General features: G+C 58.7%; 2 protein-coding genes across 4 annotated transcripts; both read right to left on the bottom strand.

Moving 5' to 3' along the window:
* Positions 1 to 4,688: 4,688 nt before the first annotated feature.
* On the bottom strand, positions 4,689 to 6,808 carry FXYD2 (FXYD domain containing ion transport regulator 2). 2 transcript variants are annotated; one of them, XM_030464922.1, is made up of 7 exons: positions 6,757 to 6,801; positions 6,484 to 6,531; positions 6,011 to 6,049; positions 5,831 to 5,905; positions 5,220 to 5,253; positions 5,063 to 5,093; positions 4,689 to 4,921 (listed from the first exon to the last, which is right to left on the bottom strand). In XM_030464922.1, the coding sequence occupies exons 1-6, from the start codon at positions 6,764 to 6,766 to the stop codon at positions 5,069 to 5,071; spliced, it is 231 nt and encodes a 76-aa protein (XP_030320782.1). In that variant the 5' UTR covers positions 6,767 to 6,801; the 3' UTR covers positions 4,689 to 4,921; positions 5,063 to 5,068. The 2 variants fall into 2 exon arrangements, with proteins under 2 accessions (XP_030320782.1, XP_030320783.1); XM_030464923.1 differs by lacking the exon at positions 6,484 to 6,531 and having other exon boundaries at positions 6,757 to 6,808.
* Positions 6,809 to 8,043: 1,235 nt separating this feature from the next.
* Positions 8,044 to 16,147, bottom strand: FXYD6 (FXYD domain containing ion transport regulator 6). 2 transcript variants are annotated; one of them, XM_030464732.1, is made up of 8 exons: positions 16,034 to 16,147; positions 10,802 to 10,861; positions 10,593 to 10,640; positions 10,396 to 10,470; positions 10,262 to 10,298; positions 10,047 to 10,096; positions 9,912 to 9,954; positions 8,044 to 9,664 (listed from the first exon to the last, which is right to left on the bottom strand). In XM_030464732.1, the coding sequence occupies exons 2-7, from the start codon at positions 10,857 to 10,859 to the stop codon at positions 9,926 to 9,928; spliced, it is 297 nt and encodes a 98-aa protein (XP_030320592.1). In that variant the 5' UTR covers positions 10,860 to 10,861; positions 16,034 to 16,147; the 3' UTR covers positions 8,044 to 9,664; positions 9,912 to 9,925. The 2 variants fall into 2 exon arrangements, with proteins under 2 accessions (XP_030320592.1, XP_030320593.1); XM_030464733.1 differs by having other exon boundaries at positions 10,802 to 10,864; positions 16,034 to 16,106.
* Positions 16,148 to 17,065: the final 918 nt, after the last annotated feature.

The following is a 17,065-nucleotide window of genomic DNA, read 5'->3' as shown; positions in this document are numbered from 1 at the left end:
ACCTACGTCCCTGTACAGATGTTAGCTGATACTTAGCAAGGAAATTTGTATTCAGGCCCATACCCAAGGTAACCAGCAAATCCCAGGCTCTGGGGACCCCCAGACACATGCCAGGATCTGTCCCCCTCCTCTCGAGCAGCTGCTGCAGGATGGCAGCACCAGCCAGCCTGCTAACAGAAATGCTCCAGACACGAAAATGCTACACTATTTCGCTGCCCGGCACACAGTGTGCTGGACTCTTGATGGTTTCTGCCCTCCTACACTCAGCAGCAAATAAATCGGGGGGTTAAGGGCTGGCAGGAGGGAGTGGGGTGGCTGGCGGGACACTCCCTGGCACAGCACCCACAGGGCCCCCCAGATCTCCATTTGAGGCATGCGTGCAGGGCGAGTAAATGCTACTCACAGGTTCATTTGTAGCTCCCTTAGCTGTTCAGCATCTCCAGCAAGTTTCCTCATCATCCCCAGCACAGGGACACAGCCTCCACACAGAGCACTAACCTCTGTGGAAGCAGCACACGAGAAGAAAACAACTACAGGCGGTGCATCACCAGCTCTGGCTCACACTCAGGGAGCCACAGCAAGCCTCTGACCTGTTTGTGCTGTTCACTGCAGCCCCTTTTCCTCCCCCATGGATTGCTCAGCCCAGGCCATTTGTCAGCCTTCCATGCCCAGACGTGCTGGTCTGGCAGTGGCAGTCAGGCAGCCAGGCACCCTCTGGTGCTGACTCCTGCCAGCCCACACCTGCAACTTGGCTCCTACCCAGGAACATCAGCCATCCAACATTTGGACATGCACAGGAGGCATTTGTGCACCTCCTTTGCATGAGCTCAGGCAGCTGGTACCCTGCTAGCATCCATCCCATCAGCTCACTGGATCTGTGTCTGGAGCTTCACACAGCTGGGATCATCACATTAAGCATTCGGGCAGCACTGACCTGCACTTGGCACCAGAGAGGAAGCTCCCAAGAAGTGAGGCCAACCCTGGCACTCTGGGAGAACCACATCTCCCACTCCCTGCAGCCACTGACCTGTTCTCAGGGAGTCAGCAACCTCCTAGAGCCAGCAGCACACCCAGCTGCACAGGTTAAGTTCGTAACAAAGAACTATTTCCCTGGCCCAAACACCACCAAAAAACCAGAGGAGACATTACAGTAGCAAACTCAAAGGCACAGTTCTGAGGCTCAACAGCCCTCCCTCTTGGAGAGGCGGGACCCTCCCCTACAGCAGGGTCTTTCCCACAAATAACACAGCACACCCCACTAACCCAGGCTGCCTCCGCTCACCAACCCACCCCGGCATTTATCCTGGCTCCAGGCAGGAGCTCCAGGCCTCCCACCCGAGCTCCGGGGGTTACGGGGGTCCCCCGTGCTCCTGCACCACGCAGCCAGCCAGCTGCTTTTCCCTAAGGACAGGGGAAACGCTTTATTTTACACTAACACGCAGGAAAACGCCTCCCATCCAAGCACGCCGAGGCGCCCTGGGGCAAACGGCCCAAATGGGGGTCCCGGCAGCCCCCCAACTCCAGTGCCTCCTGCCGGGGCACTCCCCATCTCCCACTCGGCACCGTGCCCTCGGCCGCCCCCCCGGACAAGGTCCCCGGAGGCCGCAGCCATTATCCCAGCAGGGCTACTTACCGGCACCATCCGGTCGCCACAGAGCGCTTCCTTCCCACGCGGCCACGGGCTTAACCTCGCAGCACCTCTCCGGGGTGCCCAGCCGGCCCGCCGCGACCCCTTCTTATGGGCTATGGGGCCGCCATGCTGCCTGCCCGACCCCACCTGCCCCTCCGCACAGGAAACGAGGGGCTGGGGAGCAGCTGGGGCTGAGTACGGGAGCTGCACCTGGGGCAGGGCGGGCTCGCCTGCCCCCTGCGCCCCTCCACGGCACCCCCAAGACTGGCCCTGTACCCGAGGGGGCAAACGTCCCCCAACCTTACTGCCACCCCGCTCAGTGCCTCAGTTTCCCCAGTGGCAGCGCGGAGCGAGCGGCTGACCACGTGGCGTAAATGCCCCGACGCTGGCGAGGGGCCGGGTCAAGGGTGCTGGCAAACCTGTGGCCAGGCAGATTCCGGCAGATCAAGGTGTCCCAAAATGGGCCCAGTGGGTGACTGGCGCTGCGTGTCCATAAAGAGCTGGAGAAGGGCTCCAGGTCCCCCAGGGCCAAGCGGGACCTCGTGCCCAGCGTCGCGGCTTGCTGCCGGCGCGGGAAGCCGGGATGCTCCGGGACTAAGGAAAAACTCTTCCCGAGCAGGAAGCTGGATTTTTGCTTCCCCCTAGTGTCGTGTTCAGGGCGGGCGGGAAGCCTGGCTGAGCTGCTGCCGGATCCGTCCCGACCGGCTCCATCATCCCGACACACGGGTACCACGAGGATTCTCAGCTGCCCAAGTGGCTTGGGAGCACAATCTGAGGACACTCGTGGCAGTTTCTCCCGTGACACTGGGCAGTATTTCAGCATCCCGGGCTCTCAAGCCTGGCCTGGCTCTGGGGCAGCCGTCCATCTTACTGCGAGCAGTTCTTTCCTGATAAGTGCTGCTTTGGGGCATGTGGAACATGGAAATGAGGGCTGAAATACTATTTACTTAGGTTGGGAGGATAATATAAGGCCGTGGAGCGCTGCTGTTTTGGCAGACATGTTGCTGTTGATGGATGCACTGCCTTTTCGGGAGCAGAACAAAGGGAGAACGAGGCGTGTGGCTGGCACCCCGCCAGCCAGGCCCCATCTCTCCACATCAAGTGTTCCTCTTTGGCTCCATTAGTCACCATTTGCTGCTCTCCTGTTTTAACTAATGAGGAGACATTTTGCATTCACATTTCCTCCCAGGCCACATGTGTCCCTGGCAGTGCTGGGAGACTGGGCGAACTGAGCACCCTGGCTGCTGCTTCTGCTCCTGCCAGGGTTCCTCATCTCCTACATTCAGTCCTGGATTAAGCACAAGATCTGGCCAAAGCACAGCCCCTCTCCCTCCTACCTGCCTGTCCAGAGACTGGTGAAGCAAACAGGGAATGGCCAGTGCCAAGGGGGAGCTGTTTGGAACTGGAAGTCTGCCCAGAGGAAAGGATGCTCCAGTTGTCCACTGTATTATTTACCCAATCCCTTTTCTTTCACAGGAAAGGTTTACTTGGGGAGGATTAATGGCTCAAGGGGCTGCAAGAGAAATCCTGTGAGGCTGCTGGGTTCAGGGGTGAAGATGAACATCTCAGCACAGACAGGTCACACTTCCCACTCATCACTGGATGTGCTTGTGCCTTTCCCCTGCTCCTGGCTCCATCCTGGAGGGGCACGTAGCTAAGCTGCTCGCTGGTCAGCTCTGATACCAGCCTGGCCTGCAAATGTCACCCCCAGCTGCTGAGCACCCTGACAATGTCCCTGACCCGTGGCTTGGGGTGCACAGGGCTGTGTGGGTGTGTGTGCACACGTGGGTATCCACAAGCCATGCAGAATAATGCTATTAATGCCATCTGGTGCCGAGACAGAGATCCCCCTGCGCAGGGAGCCAGACACAGCTTTTCACTCCCCTTAATCTCCTCCCTGGGAGCTGCAGGGGCTCTGTCTGCAGGGGGACAGGCACCCTGAAGGGCATGGCTGTGCCTTGAGCCCTGGCAAGGCCGGGCACTGGGAAAGAGGTTTTCATTTAATTTCATTCCCTCTCATCTTATTTAATTTAGTTTCATTTTCTGGCTGCCTTCCTGGTTTCTTTAGCTCCTTCTTTAAGGGGACACAATGGCACTGCACCCCTTGCTGTTGAGGACTGGAGTTGGGAGTAGGTAGCAGGCAGAGCTCTGCTGCCAGCAAACCCTGCATCTTGTCTGCACCACTTCCCAGGAGAGCTTCTGCCCCTGCCAAAGGTCTCTGGTTCCTGTTCGAGCTGTGCAAAGCTGCCATGAGTCTCTATTAGTGGGTCAGTGTCAAGTCAGAATGATATTTCCAAATAATCTCCTTACTGGGTTAAATAAGCACCTCCGATTAGACAAATTGCATGGATTTTGTCTAATAACCTTCCTCCAGTTAATCCTATTTTCCTGTCAATGCCTGACCTCGACTGAAGCCCACATGGACCAGGTGAGATGGTTTCTCCTCTGCCAGCAGCACCGGGATGCTCAGGCTTCCAGGACACCAAGCAACACTGGTTTAAGCACTCATGGGGCTGCAGACTCAGAGAGGGCTTCAGGTCCCAAGCAGACCCCCCCACCCCGAGCCAGGCAGGAGACCATCCCCATGGCATCTGGCTATGCTGTGCCCCCTGCTTTGCCTGCTCAGGGTGAGCCCAGACATGCCACGGGTGCAGGGGAAAGGGGCAGGTGGGATTGCCATAGAGTTTTGTTGCTTTGTGGTTATTTTTAAAGGGCTGTTTTCATTTCTAGGCTGAAAAACCACAGAACAAGGTGCAGCATCCCAGCCCCATCCTTGCCCAAGAGGATGCCTGGATAAAGCCATCCCAGAAACCCACACAGCACATGCAGTGGGTGCAGGGCAGGGCAGGGCTGCAGACCCCTCCCTGAGTGCCCCAGGGGAGGGCACGGGTCACAGGATTTGGGCACCCCCAGCCCATATCCAGGCAGGCCCTGGTGCTAACCCCACCCCAACTGCTTGGGGCCATGGGTGGGTGGAGGAGGCAGCGGAAACCTTTCCTGGGTCAGTGCTGGAAGATGGCTGCAGGGCAGAAAAAGTCACTGGTGCCTGGACAGGAGAGTGGGCGACTCAAATGCCTCTGGCACAGAGCATAACCTCTCACAGCTCCAGCTTTATTAGCCAAGAAACTCTTGCAGGATCTAACCAGAGGGGAAAGCATGAGGGCAATTTGTGTTCCAGCCTTGCCTGGGGTGAGCAAGGTAATGGATCCACTGGAGCGAGGTAAGGGGTGGCCCTTAGCAAGGACTCCTCTGCTTGGGATGAAGCTCTGCTTCCACAGTGGCGTGGCAGCTCTGAAACCAGAGGGGGGGGTTACAGAGGCATGGAGGCCAGCACAGACACAGATGCTCTCCTCCTGAGACAAAGCCCCACTGAGATACTTCCCTGAAGTGTGGGTACCTGGAAGCATTGGGGTACATCCTCCTGCACCCTACCTGCAGCTACGGGTCGTCCCCATTTCCTTGCCTGTGGAGCAAAAAGTGAGAACAGAGGTGTTACCCTGGGATGGGAGGGAGTGTGAGCCCAGAACCTGGCCAGCCCTTTCAGCTGGGGAGGAAAGCTGAGCCTGCCTTCACACCGTGCAACACTCACCTCTTCTTCTTCCCTCCACAGTGGAACCGCTGGCCTGGGGGCAAGAGGAGCAACTGAGGTCTTCTGTGTCTGGAGCCTTCCCCTCAACACACCCCATCTCACCCAGCCCCCAGAGCTGCCCTGGCCACAAGAGCCCTCTCAGGTGTCTGTTCTTCTCCTAAAGCTGCTCCCACAACTTTTTTTCTCCTTCTCCCCAAACCCAACATCACTGGATGCAGCTGTGATGCTGTGGCCACCCTGTAGCAATACAGGGAAGGGTCACTCAGCATTGGGTCTCTCCGGGAGCTGCCCAGGTCTGAGGGCTCTGGGAAAGCTGTGCTCTCACCCTGGAAATGTCAGAGTTTTCCCTGCTATTTTTAATTAGTGACCTTCCCTCCAAAGCCCTGGCACTGGCAGGGAAATGCTAAATGTTTACGTGGTCTCCTTCCCAACTCACTCCCTGCTGGGAGCTCGCCTAGAGAGAAGCTTCCCAGGCACCTTGGATGGTGGGGCAAGGTCTGCAGCCTGTAGCCCCACCACCCTGCCTGGGGTGAGGAGGGTGGCAAGCAGAGAAAGGGCCACACAGAGGGGACAGAGCCAAGGGAGGCTTGCAGCCCACCCAGAGCACTTACTGAGGATGACGAGGAGCCCGATGACAAAAGCCACGACAGCGAAGATGAGGCCCCCGTTGCGGATGGTCTCGTAGTCTGGGGAGGAGGAGAGGAGACCCGAGCCAGCATCAGCACAAGGCTGAGCCCCCAGCCTGAAGCCCCCCAGCCCTGCCCATCCCCCTTTCCCCAGCACACGCTCACCATAGCTGAACCTGTCCGGGCCCTGCTCGGGCGCTTGCTCTGGAAAAGAGGAGAAACCCAAGTGAGAACCAGGGTCTGGGCTGGGGGTGGGCACCAGGACGAGGAGATGGGGTGGGATCAGGACAGAAGGCTGCAAGAAAGGACTCTCTGGTTTCTCTACAATGTAGCCGAGACAGTAAAGAATTCCCAGATTTCTGGTTTTCACCCCAGGAGGTTTATAGCATTGGCAGGATGTCTCAGAGCCTCCCAACCTCCCAGTGAAGGTGCAGGCAGGGACCCATCCTGCACTGTCTGCAGCAGCAGGTTGCTGTTTGCCAAGAGCTGCTGTCACCGTGTCCCCAGGAGCTGCTGCTGCCCACAGGGCTCCGCGATGGCTCTGCACAGAGCACTCAGCAACCCCTCCAGCTGACACCATGCCACACCAGCAGCAGCATCCTTCTGACATATGTGTGCCACTGCTCAAGCCACCTTACCTGGACACATGTCCCTCTGCCAGGAGCTGTTTGGAAGCAGAAATCCCCCTGAGAAGCCAAACACCAGCTGGCACCGATGTGCAAGAACCCTGGGTGCCATCCCTGCAGCTCCCGTGACCCTCCCCATCCCCAGCTTCCCCCCCATCCAGGATCCTGCCTGGACCAGTGACCACGGAGATGAACCCGTGAAGGCATCTGCCCCACAAGGAAGCCTCTTTTTGAGGGCTCCCAGCAGGCTGCCTGCTGGCCACCCAGCTCCTGGAGCACCCTTACCGTCACCCATCGTGTTGGCGTTGTTGTCCAGCGGGCTCCTGGCTCTGGGAGTGGGCACCCACAGGAAAGAGCATTAATTGGGAGACAAACCTCATTAAACATTAACAGCCAGGGTGTAATGGTTATCGCAGTCACGAGGGGAGGGAGGCTCAGTGCTCCCGCCCGCCTTTGGGAAGGAGGCCCAGGAGGGGAGGGCAGGCTGGGCACCCACTGTGCCAGCTGGTGGGGAGGGCTGGGCACCCCGGGGCTGTGGGTGTCCCTGTCCCAGCTGGGAGCAGGTGGCACACCCTCCCTTTGTCTCCCAGGCCAACTGGGCTTCACCTCCCACTGTGTGGCAAGCCCGGGGCCAAGGGATGGGCTGGGGGACAGCTGCCACTGCTTTGTGCTGGGGAGCAGTGGGAAACATGCCCCATCCCCAAGACAGCTGGGACAGACCCTCCCAGCTCATAGGCCAGCATCCCAGGGGACTCTGCATCATAGTGATATCCACAGTGCATCCCATCCCAGGCTGGGGTGGGTAGTGGGATGCTGCACGACTGGGGACTGTGCCTGGTGACAAGGCCAGCTGCCAGGGGGGGCTGTTCCACCCAGTTTGCTGTAATCTGTCACACGCCTGAGCCCATCAGCCCTACAGTGACTGGGGGAAGCCAGTCCCAAGAGAGTGATCCCCACACCATTCCCAGGGCTGGCTCCAGGAGCCCTTGGCAGCTCAGCTCTGGCGCCACGGGGTGAAGCCAAGCCCTGGGGGGTGATGCGTGGGGCCATGCTGCTGTCACAGCACTCAGCATCCCCCGCAGCCAGCCTGCCAGCGGCCACCACACAAGGTCCCAAACAGACTGAAGGACAAGGGGGCTCTGTGCTGGCACCCCTTGGGGCTGCAGGGCCGGGCTCACTGCCCAGGTGCTGCCTTCACACCGTCTCTCTCAGGCTTTTGTTGAAACTGCTGCTGGCTGCAGAACAGAGCAGGGCAGGGAGGGGGCTTGGGCTGTCCCTGCTGCCTGCACAAAGCCCATCTGTGCTGCCTGGGGACATGCTGCCCCTGGTCCCCTGTGCCCCAGCCAGCCTGCCAGCACTGCCCAGCACAGAGGGACAGTATATGGGACTCTGCCCTGTCTCACCCAGCAGAATCAGAGCCTGTGGCTCCTGTCCTGCTCCCCGCAGCCTTTCCCCCCTGGAAAGGTCACAGCCCTGGTGACAACACTGCCAGGCACTGAGAAAAACCACGTTTTCCTCCTGTGTCTCTGCAGGTCAGAGCACAGACCACGCAAGCCCTTCAGCACACTCGCCCATTTAAAAGGGAACACAATAGCTCAGTTTATTTTACACCAGTCAGGGTTTGGCCATTTCTACACACCACAGGGGTTTCTTTGTTTTGTGTTAACACCGACAGCACAACTACAGACAGCACGGGCACTGCGACGGGGGACAGGCACAGCACCAACACTCTGGGGCTGGGCTGCCCTCTGCAAGGGCCACCAGGACAGGGAAGGACAGGGGCACCAAGACACGGTCTCTCTACCTCCCACAGATGGGACAAAGCGTGCTTGCCGGGGCCACTGAGGGATGCAAAGCACACAGGGACACAGAGCAGGGTGACCACGGTGGGTGGGCATGGCAGGAGCCCCTCTCAATACCACTCTGGAGCACAAGAACCCCTCCCCAGCTCATGGCCAGAGCTCCAAGGTGTTCTGGAGCAGCCCTGGGCATCCCGCAGTGTGGCCCTGGCTGTCCTTGCCTTGCCAAGTGCCCAAATCAACCACCCATTCCCAGCTGTGGTTTTGTGTCCCCACAGGCTTGGGGCAGGGGACAGACCCACAGGTTTGCCTCTGACCTGTGAGCAGACAGAAGGTGACAACAGACTCCAGGCTCAGCTCCTCTGGAGCTCACAGGTACACAAAGCTCCAGAGCATCGCTGGGGAAAAGGGGTGACAACACGTAACCACCACAGGACAACACACAGCACTGGCACAGGTGGCTGTGTCCCAAACCATGGCACAGGGACAACAAGGCGTTGGGAAGGACAGGGAGCACCAAGAGGAGATGCCACTGCCCCTTCCCTGCTGGAGACAAGCAAGGGCAGGATCTTTATTCCAGCCTCTGCTTCTCTTTAGCCCTTGCAGAGCGTGACCTGCCAGCTCCACAGCTGCCTGGGGGACAGGCAGAGCAGGGCCACAGCTGCATAGCCACCCTCTCTCTCACAGTGTCCCCGTGCCAGGGGATTTCACTTGCTTTTCTGCCACCACAGCATTTCCTCACGTTTGACACAACATCCCACACAGACAGCATGAAGCATCCCACACCTCGGGTGCTGGAGCTGCGGGATGCCCCCCAGCTCGCCCTCCCTGGGGCTGGGGACACACAGGAGGATTATTGCTGAAAGGGCAACGTGTGACCCAGACCCATGCTGGGCAGAACCTGAAAAGCCATGGGGCTGGTCCCCGAGCCCTGCCCAAAGCTGGCCAGGGGGGAAACAGGAGCCTCCAGCTCTGGGGAAGGGTCGGGGGGACATCAGGCTCTGCTGGAGAAGGCTCCCTGCCCTGCAGCCCCCCCACCCTGCCCTCGGGGCTCCCGTTCCTGGGCTCGGGGGTCAGAGGCTGCCGGTTGTACACAGCCCAAACTACACGCACAGCACGAGAAAGGTGAAGAGAAAGTCACTATTACAACATCAGCAAGGACAGGCCCTAGAGGCAACGATCATCTCACATCAAGGTTACACACCACCGGAGGCAGAGAGGACGGTGAGCGGAGTTTAGTCGGGTTAGTACACAGAGAACCGGCGCTGGAGCACAGAGGGCAACACAGACACAGCAGCTTCACATCTCCTCAGAGGGACCTGTTGCTGCCTTCTCAGCTTCCTTGCAGGCCAGCGGCACCTGCGGTCCGAGCATCTGTCCCCGGGTCTCTGGGTCTGCAAGGGAAGGAGAGCAGAGGGTCAGTTCCCCTGCAGCACAGAACCCCCGCAGCACAGAACCCCTGTAAGCACACACCCCATGCCCTCCACCAAGAAAACAGAAGAAAACCCACTGCAATTGAAGGGAAAAGCCAGGCAGGTGTTCACTTTCCCTGCTGAGCTGCCCAGGCTCACAGTCACCCCCATGCACAGCTCTGGCTGTCCCCTGTCCCTGGTGCCACCACCCCACAGCCCATGGACTCACCGCATGGCTCTTACTCAGTTCTCAGCTTTCTGTGCTCCTGTTGCTGCAAAGGGAAGAGCAGAGCAGGTTGCAGCACCTACCTGGAGCTGTAGGCACAGCCACAGAACATGCAGGACGTGGTACAGGCCACCTTACCATTTGAGGTGATCAGGGTCTCAGCCTGAGCCTCCTCCTCTCCTGGAGCTCTGCAAGGAGAAGAAGTGGTCAGTGAGTGGTGGGACCTGCACCCCTCTGTGTGGGGCACCAGGCAGCCCAAAGGGATGCTCCAGGGGTGCAGCCCCTCTGCCAGCTGCTGGAGGGAGCTCAGGAAGAGCTGAGCAGCTCCCAAGGGAGATGTTCCCCACACTCACCTGGGCTTCTGGTTGAAACTGCACCTGCACCTCCTGCCTGCAAGGGGAGAGAAACACCGTGAGTGTGGCCATAGTGGAACGGGAGGGGCCTTTCCCAACAGCCACCCCCAGCACCTGCCTGGTCCCCAGCTTACTCAGTATAAGGAGGATGCCAACAATGAACAGGACCACGGCAAACACCAGCCCACCGATCCTCAGGCTCTGGTAATCTGTGGGGAGGAGACAAGGGCTTAATCCTGCTGGGTCAGGGAAGGGGGCAGCACCCAGGAGCGTGGCACAAGCAGACGTGTCCCTGACAATGCGCCCATCCCCAATGCCCAGCAATGCTCACCATAGTTAAAGGGGTCATCCTCTTCCTCCTCCTTCTCTTGGGTGGCCACTGGAAAGCAGGAGACATGGGGGTGATGGGAGTGAGCCTCCTGACTAAGCCTCCACAGCCCCACACCCTGCTCCAGCCCCTATGGACCAGCAAGGGTCTGTCCCCCAGGGACCCCCAGCCCTCTCCTGTGCCCCCACCCAGGGGAAATGGTTGGTACCTACCATCTGCCAAGGTGGTGGGCACCAGCAGGGAGCACAAGAAGATCAGTGCTGCCTCCATTGCTGCTGCAAGAGAGGGGAGAGGCAGGCTCAGCACCCCAACAGTGATTAAGGGCACAGCCACAGGGCTGGGGTGCATGGGGGGGCTACAAGCAACCCACCCCAAGAGTGTAGGAGGCAGGGCTGCACAGCACCCATGGGAGAAGGAGCCAGGCTGGTCTTGGGAAACAGCTGGTGCTGCCCTGATGAGACAGGATGGATTATGGTGGGAGCAAAGAAGGGAAAGAGTCTGGGTAGACAGAAAAACTTTTAGGGGGTCTGTGGTACATGTTCCACCACCTCTGCACCGCTGGCTCTGCTCCTGGCAGGAATCTGTGTGCAATCTTGAGGTTGCACTGCAGGCAATGGGGCCAATGCAAGGGCTGTGATCTCTCCATCAAGGTCAATACCATGCCCTTCACCCAGAGCATACTTTAATTTGTCCCAATTAGCATAGCAATTACAGCATGTTCCTACAATGAGGCCAGCAGCTCTGGTGGGACATGAGCTCACAGCCACACTTGCCCTCCCTGACTCCCCCTTGGCAGCAGCGAGGAGAGACCACAAAAACCCTCTGGTCCCCCCTCACAGCCTTGTCCCTGCCCCAAAGCACCCGAGGAGCGGGCTGGGTGTCCATACATGGTGCAGGAGCAAGCAGAGGTTGTGCTGGCACGGGAGGGGAAGGGGTTATCAGCACCCTGCACAGCACCGATAGCACCGAGTGCTCCCGAGCTGCTGCAACTGGATTAGTGCTGATAAGGAAGGGGCCCTTGACAGAGCAGGAATTCAGCAGATCCCCAGCGTGCTGCTCTTCACCATCTCCAGAGCCTGACCTGATTTGGATGCAGCCTCCAGCCCAGCACTCGGCTGCACCCAGTCCTGCTGTGCTGGTCCCCAGTGCTGCTGTTGGGATCCAGCTCCCGTCGAAGGTGGGGAGCATGCTTCCCCAGCCCCATTTATTCATGGGAACAAGCCATGTCCCGTGATAATTCCGCTCTTTCCTTTCCCTTCCCTGTCTTGTCACTTTGAAGTGAAGGTGTTTCCTCTGAAGGCAGGAGGGTTTCACCTCCCTAACCCACAGCTGCCGCTGCCACTGTGCAGCGTGGGGCCAGGCTGGAGCTCCCTGTGCCTCCATGAGCCCCCTCATTTACCGAAGCATGTAATTGTGGATAATTAGCAGGTCTTAGAAACATCGACAAAGAACCCAACAGCTGGCGATACAGTAACTTCTAGCTGCACATTTCTCTATTTTTTTAATCTTGCATCCTTTATCTATTTACTGCCGAGGCTGCCAGAGCAAAATCGATGTCGTTACCCAGTATGTGGGAGCTGTATGAGCACAAGGAGATGCAATCCAGCACATGCCATGAGGGATGAACGGCATTAATTGGCTCTTGCAGCATATTAATGATGCCTTTATTTTCGAACAAACCATTCATCAGATTTTTACTGTTATTTTGCCGTTATTTGAATACTATTTTAGCAGCAGCTCACCGGGGAACACACTCAGGGAATTTTGCATTATTCCCACCCATCCCTCAGCCCTGCCACCCCAGTCAAAGCACTGGGAACCTTCTCCCTGCCAGCCACAGCTCCTGGAGCAGCTCTGAAAAGCAGGAGCCATGTTGCTCGCTGCCCGGGCGCGTATGCAGCACAAACAGAGGCAAACATCTCCCAACTCTGACACCCAGGGAGGGCTCTGTTCCCCCTCTCCCCTCGGCAGAGACACCGGGCCAGCCCCGGGGCCCCCTGAGCCCCAGACGTTGTTTCCCATCCTCTGCTGGGTTTTTGGCTTCAGTGCAGCAGCGATCGCTTTTCCGCCAAGCCAAGCACACACATATGTTCTTTGTTTTTCCAACTCGGTTCCTAAGATTCACACACTTCCGCACACTAAAACTTATCTCTGCAGGAGTTAACCATCGGGACTGGCAGCATCCTTGCTCCAAAAACAAACATGGCATTCTGGAGTGCAAATGAGCCCAGCTCTCCTCCAAGGAAGCATATGCTCCGTGAAGCGCCACAGGTTTTTTGGGCTGCTTCAAGCTGGCCCACCCACTTTTCCATGAAGCTGCAATAAAGTGAGGAGAGCAAACATTGCAAAGGGTTTGCTGTCCTCCCTGCTCTCCCTTCCTGCTGGATCCAGCTGTGCCTTTGCACAAAGGCAGCAGAAAAACAACAGCTGCCCAAGGAGAAAAAGCAGCCCTGAGCTGACCACCTCTGCACTGCCCCAAGTTGCCGGGCAGATATTGCCCTGGTTTTTCTCTGATAGGGACACAAAGTTTGCAGCCACCAAAGCACCCGAGCAGCCACCCTCGCTGGCCTGCATTGGGCCCCAGGGTGCCCAACACACTTTGCTCCACGTAGGGCACAGTCACAGCTCTCTCCCAGCCTCCTGCTCCTGCATAATCCCTCCTTGTAATTCTGTGTGTCATTGGGTTAGTGAGCATGCCACGTGTGACAGAGGAGCAGGGGGAAATCCGCTCCCCTCCTGCCCTCCACAAGCTGCCCTCCACAACAGGGCAAATCCCACCACGGCGAGGCAGGTAAATCAACTTTGAATCGCAAAGTCACGTTTTTCTCTTCGTTGCATTCCATGAATCTGCCCTGTCAAGCCTCTGCCATCACAGCATAACACCAGGCAGCTTCCTACTTCCGTCGGGTGTCCTCAGGGCATCTCCTGAAGATCAGACCTAGTTAAAATCTCCAGTTTCTGTGCAAAGCCCCCAAGACCATGACAGCAGCGCTCGGTTGCCTGGAGCGTTTCAGAGCGTGCATGTGTGAATGGACATTTCCAGCTATGCATGGATGTGCTCTTCTGCCATTTCACGTCAGCATCAATCTGGCTATTAATGTGCCTCTTGTTGTGCTTCCTGCTCCTAAATGAGAGAGAAGGAGAGATTTCCAGCCCTCACCATTCTGATATGGACAGCACTCCCCAAATTCGGTTCCAATTCAAAGGCTGACTGGGCAGACAACCAGGTTCAGAGTATGGCCCCAAAGCAGAGGACATTCAAAGGAAACCCTCTCCAGGAGCCCCAGAAACCACAACTTCAGCCCTGCTTCTGCTTAACAAGACTCACTTGGTGATCCACAGGGACCAGCCCTGACTGGGTCGATGCTTGCAACAAGAGGTGATCCTAGGGATTGGCTGAACACGGATAAGTGTTGCTCTCCGTGCACCCTCACCTGCACCCAAGCACAAAACTTTCCTCCTGCAGGGCTTCAGGCAGCCCCAGGCAACTGGTCCTAAAGAATTAAGGAGCCTCATCAACAGCTGCTCAGCCACATCTGGCTCACACGCAGCCCCCCCACCAGCCCAACAACACACATTTCCCCAGATGAGAAGCAGCAGGGATGGAACACCAAGCCAGCTCTTCCTTTGAGGCAAACCTCCAGCATAACAACTGCTGAGCTAATGGCCACCCAGCAGCACTGGGGTGGGGAGAGCAGGCAGGGAGCCCAGCCCTGGGCTGTGGGGAGCAGCAACATCTCTGCCTCCCATCAGGAGGCTGCTGCTCCTCTTCTCTCCTTGTTTACTTAACAGATAATAGGTGCTATAAACCCAATGGGCATCCCTGCCTGGACAGCCCCATCCTCCCACCACACCCAGATCTCTCCAATCCTCACCACACACTGCCTGGACTCAGGGCTCTGCTGGGCATCAGCACAATGGGAATCAAAAGCAGAGGTCACCTGCCAGGTCCTGGTGGTGGCAGAATTCCAGATCACCAGAAAACACTGGAACTGCAGGATGAGAGAAGCTGCTGGGAGCTCCCCAAGTCCTGGGATGCCACGATGTGCTCAGCAGAGCATCAGAGAGAGGACATTTTGTCCGTTCTCTCCTTGGCTGCTGCCATCACCCAGGAGCACTGCTGAGCACGAGCAGCAGTCCCTCACCAGGCACAGCCCTTGTCCCTGCCAGCACCGCTGTGGCCACACAGCATGAGGAGGGACAGCCGGGTGGCACAGCCACTGCCAGCTCTGCCTGCTCCGTGCTTGGGCAGTGACACGACAGCCACAGAGCTCGATGGTCTCTTTATGCTTTGGAGACACAAAAACCAGCCTGAAAGGCAAACACAGGGGAACTAAGGACCCACAGCTGCCAGTTTGCTGCTCTGGGGAGTTGTCCTCAACTCCCAGCAAAAACCACAGGTGCACTGCCCGAGCAGGTAAGTTTCAAGGAGGCAGCTAGAAGCCCCAGGTGACTGTGAAGCAGGAGCAGCATGAGAGGAAGGTGCAGGCAGCCCCACACTTCATGGGCTCAGTGTTCCTTGCTGGCAGGCCCAGGAACACGCTCTAACAAGTGGCCTGGCGCTCAGCCGCCGTGCTTCCCGCTGGCAGCTTTCCCTCCTGCAGTCCCCACCACTCCACCTCGGAGCCACGCTCCTGCTGTGTGCTGGCAGGGGCTCTCACCCAGCAGTGGAACCATCCTGGGTGGCTCAGAAAACCCACCGGCACACACCAGCACCTTGGGCTCTCCAAAATGGTTGCAAAGGATGGCTTCAAGTCCTCATCCCCATGCAGAGGCTGTTCTCTCATGCTGCAGCACTTACTCACATCCACGCAAACCACCTGTCACTTTCCCACTCACAGAAATATTCCTGCAAGATCCGAGTTCCACCACATGGACCCTGATAGCTGTTTCTTCAGGAAGCACTAATTACTCACCCCCAGAGACACACGCTCATCCTCCTGCCTTCCCGGGATAAAGCACTCGGCTGTTTACGTATCGCTACGGTGTTAGTAAAACATTTAACAACAGAAGCCAGGGAGCTGCCAAACGCTCGGAGAGGAGGATTCTGTCCCTGTTCCCCCGACCCCCGCGCACGACAGAGCCCGGGGAGCCAGGGCGTGCCCGCGGTGGGCTCGGCAGCTCCGCCGGGGCATCCTTCCCAGCACGGGGGGCTGGTAACCAGGCAACTGGGGGATGAGGGAAACCATGGTACCCGCCGTTGCCATGGCAGCCGCCAGGGCCGGGGCTGCGGGCGGCCCGAGGCGCGGGGAGTGCCCTGGGGCAGCGGTCCCGGTATCGCGGGGCGGGGGTCGTGCCGCGCCTCGACGGCTTCCCCGGCGGAACCGGGCCGTTGCAGCCGAACTGGGCTTTACCCGCGAGCCGGGCACCCCCGGAGCCGGGGCATCCTCCCCGCAGCCCTCTACCCACCCGCCCCCCCGGGGCTCCCCATCGGCCGGACCCACCTGAGCTGAGCGGGCCGGGCAGGAGCGGAGCGGGCCGGGCTGTCGTGCCCCGCTGCTCCGGGCGGTGCCGGCTGGGAGCGGAGCGGGGCGGAGCGGAGCGGGGCCTCCGCACAAAGAGGAGGGGGCGGGAGGGGGCGGGCCGAGGGGGCGGGGGGCGAGAGAGGCTGGGGCCGCCCCCCACAACCCAGCGGTGCCTGTCCAGAACCCCCCCAAAGGGCCTGGAGCCCCCTAGATACGGGGCAGAGAGTGGGGCGACCCTTTCCGGTGTGCCCGACGGCTCTGCCCCCCGTACCCCCCCTGCCCTGCCCGGGGAGGCTGCTTTGCTCCGAGCCCCCCGCCGCAGCAAGCCGCGATGCACGCACTTACCCCAGGCTTCGAAACATCCCTTCCCGCGGCGGGGAGAGCGCCTGGACTCTGCCCCGTGTCGTGCAGAGGTTGCGGGAACAGCGAGCAAGAAGCAGCCTGGAGGAGCTCCGCTGAGGGGAAGAGAAAATCCAGGGATCAGTCGGTAAACAGCGTCCCTCGCCCACTGCCTCCCAGGGCTGCAAGGAGCAGCTGGGTGCGGGGATACCACCGGGCTTAAGTCCCCTTGCTCAGTCAGAGCATGGGAAGCACAAAAACCGAACCCTTTGGGTCTACGCTAGAGCAGGTCAGAAACCAGCACGTACTTCAGGCAGCGATGGGCAAGTGCTGTCTGAGAGGAGAGGAAGGGCTGGAGCCACTGGAACAAACCTGCTCGGTGGTATCTGTGCACGGTGTCGGATGAGCTGTAGCTGAGTGCCAGGGGGCTCTGCTCCCTTTCAGGCCAGGCTGGCACACCCGAGTCTGCTTGGCTGCTGCTGCTGCCACCCTGGAGAGCCATTTCTTCTTGAACAAGTACGTGAGCAATGCTGTCACCACCGAGCTGCTCTGTCCCCTAAAAATTCAAATGCATCTTAGGTAGAAATCAGATGGCAATGGCACATGGCCATTGTACATTCATTTCCCAGTTTCCAGTAAAGTATAAAAAGAAAATCAACCAACACTGACATT

The sequence above is a fragment of the Calypte anna genome, chromosome 24 (genome assembly GCF_003957555.1).
Source record: "Calypte anna isolate BGI_N300 chromosome 24, bCalAnn1_v1.p, whole genome shotgun sequence".
NCBI classification, from domain to species: Eukaryota; Metazoa; Chordata; class Aves; order Apodiformes; family Trochilidae; genus Calypte; species Calypte anna.
This window is presented reverse-complemented; position numbering and strand designations above follow the sequence as displayed.